The 2,536-nt window shown below is 36.3% G+C and overlaps 1 protein-coding gene across 1 annotated transcript; it reads right to left on the bottom strand.

Annotated features, from left to right (window-relative positions):
* Positions 1 to 864: 864 nt before the first annotated feature.
* Positions 865 to 1,927, bottom strand: LOC142524937 (uncharacterized). Its single transcript, XM_075629096.1, has 2 exons — positions 1,651 to 1,927; positions 865 to 1,306 (listed from the first exon to the last, which is right to left on the bottom strand). Exons 1-2 carry the CDS (start codon positions 1,792 to 1,794, stop codon positions 1,145 to 1,147), a joined length of 306 nt encoding a protein of 101 aa, XP_075485211.1. The 5' UTR covers positions 1,795 to 1,927; the 3' UTR covers positions 865 to 1,144.
* Positions 1,928 to 2,536: the final 609 nt, after the last annotated feature.

Raw genomic sequence — 2,536 nt, 5'->3', positions numbered from 1 at the left:
CAACTCAATCTTAGTCAGCATTTAATGAGTGACATGGCAAAGTTAGCAACTTCAGAGCTGAGGGATCGAGAAATTAACTGAAGAGGAAGGCTTATGTTGTAACAGATAGGATAACTGAATAAAGGATATGACCATATAAATAGAAGCAAGGAGTCTTGAAGGAAGGCAGTTCTTTGAATAGGTTCATTCGGTCATCGATCCCTGAAGGAATAGAAGTACACCAAGAGAGAATTCAAGAGCATGTGTTCTGAGGAAGAAGAGAGTGCATGTTGAGAGTGAATTCTGTAGGAGTGCTTGTTGGTTTTTTCTTTGTAATTCAAACTCAGATTGTTGATGAATAAAGATGAGCTCCTCCCATGGATGTAGGTCGATTAATGACCGAACCACGTAAATCGTGTCTTGAGAGTTATTTTCTTTTATTTTGCTTATCTTGTGTTGAGTTCTTGGATTGATTGTCTCGTAATTCATCAAGTGTGATCTGTTAACGAGTGATTACAAGAGATTCTGAGAGCTTGGATCCATTACAATTGTAAATGTAGTTATATATGAACCCGCACTGGACCTGAATGTGATGCGTACCCTCCGGATAAGATTTATTATTGTCGTTCATGTTTTCTGCAATTTTTTCTGTTTCCCTTTGTTTATTTGGTTTCAATCAATATTTGTCGTTCCCTTAGAGTGTGATCTGCTTTGTGTACGGAACCCGCTCTTCGAGTCATGATCAGATATCAATCGTCCTTGGTGTTGCTTATGTTCGATCAATGTGTTTTTTTAATCGTTTCTGCACGGCTTACTTATGATTTTTTTTAATTAGTTTCTTACTATATACTATGAGCTAGATGCAGAAAATAGAGAGCACATTGGTAGAGAATGATAGCAATCTATCTCATTGAAAATATCCCTGGTTCAAAAAGAAAGCCCGAGAAGCTTATAATAGAAACACAGATTTTAATTATTTTTCAAATTAATGAATACAGATAACTACGATAATTCTTGTGCCATTACAGCTTTATTACTTGAGCCTCAATGAGTTTATTTCACCTGATGATAAATAATGCAATAGAGTGTCATTCCTAACACATTATTATTATAATTTATTCTTTAATTGATATATTTAAGCTTTAACTACTGGTTCTTCATCACTTTAGTTCTCAGTTTTTGGGGCAGCTTCCTCAGTTGCTTCCTCTTTCTTTTCCTCCACGGAGACAGCCTCGGTTGCCGCTGTCTCCTCGTTGGGGGCTTCTCGAGCTGGTTCAGATAGATCTACCAAAGGTTCTTCCTTTTTTTCATTTCCATCTTTGTTCTCCTATATAAATCAATGCAAAAAACGTGAGGACTAAGAGTCAGAAATTTTATGATAAAGGAAGAATTTCACTCATGTCTATGTGTCAGCAGAGGTGCATGGTAGCTCCATCCTTCATATATTTTATTTAGCATTCGAACGATTTTCTAGTACACAATGTACAAATGTGTTTCAAGCCGGATATAAAATTTTAGTTTCCCTCCAAGAGCAACTCTTGGCTCAGCTAATAGATATGGAAAATGATCTTAGAAATCCCTTGAGGCATTATTGCAAGGCAAACATAAGAAAATAGCTATTGAATATTCATGAAGGAAGTGGCATGATCTAAGTAGATCAAGAATGCTTACCACTGGAACAGCCTCGGCCTCGACCTCAGCGGGGGCAGCCGCGGTCTCAGCAGCAACTGGGGCCTCAGCAGGGGCAGGTGCTTCAACTGGGGCGGGTGCCTCCTTGCTATCCAAGTCTTTAGGTTTGCTCGCGCAGCCTCCCATGATTATTCTCGGGTTCGGCGGGACGTTTGAGCTAAGCGAGCAAGGAGGTCGGTGCACAAAAAGCTTTGTTAACTTTAATGCACTTCTTCTTTTTTCTTTGTTTTCGGATATTGAGGCTGAATCTTGAAAGAGGGGAGTGTGGAGTTTATATAGGCTTGGAGATGTTGAACATGTTTGTGGACGATATTTTTGGTGGCATATTTTTTGGAAAGTGGGAGGCCTCGTTTTAAAAGGTAGTTAATACAGTTGGAGGATGTTGTTTTTCTTGTCCGAAGATGGATTTTCGTTGGACTTATGGCTTACAAACACTTTGCTTAAATTAGTTCTTTTTGGTTTATATGCTATAAAACTGAAAAAATTGTGTTTGAATGAACTATTATTACATACATATATAATACTAATGATAGTTTTATGCGTATTTTATTATCAAATAATGGTAACCATATAATATAATATCAATAATAGGTGTTGTACCAATACTCGAATATTTATAAATCATTAATCTCGATGCTCATGAATAAACTACGTATTGATTGTATGTTTGATTCTGCAACAAAAAGACTAAAATATTTTGGGAAGTGGTGGCCAATAAATTTTTAAAAACTAGTTTTTAAAATTATATGGAATCCATATATGTTTTTAATAAAGTATTTAAATGAATCAAATCATAATATCAAATCCGATCACATTTTTGGTTCAAACGGTGATTTGGAGTGAGTGATATAATTTGAAGAAAGATTGA

This window comes from Primulina tabacum, chromosome 14, assembly GCF_025594145.1.
Source record: "Primulina tabacum isolate GXHZ01 chromosome 14, ASM2559414v2, whole genome shotgun sequence".
Lineage (NCBI taxonomy): Eukaryota > Viridiplantae > Streptophyta > Magnoliopsida > Lamiales > Gesneriaceae > Primulina > Primulina tabacum.
This window is presented reverse-complemented; position numbering and strand designations above follow the sequence as displayed.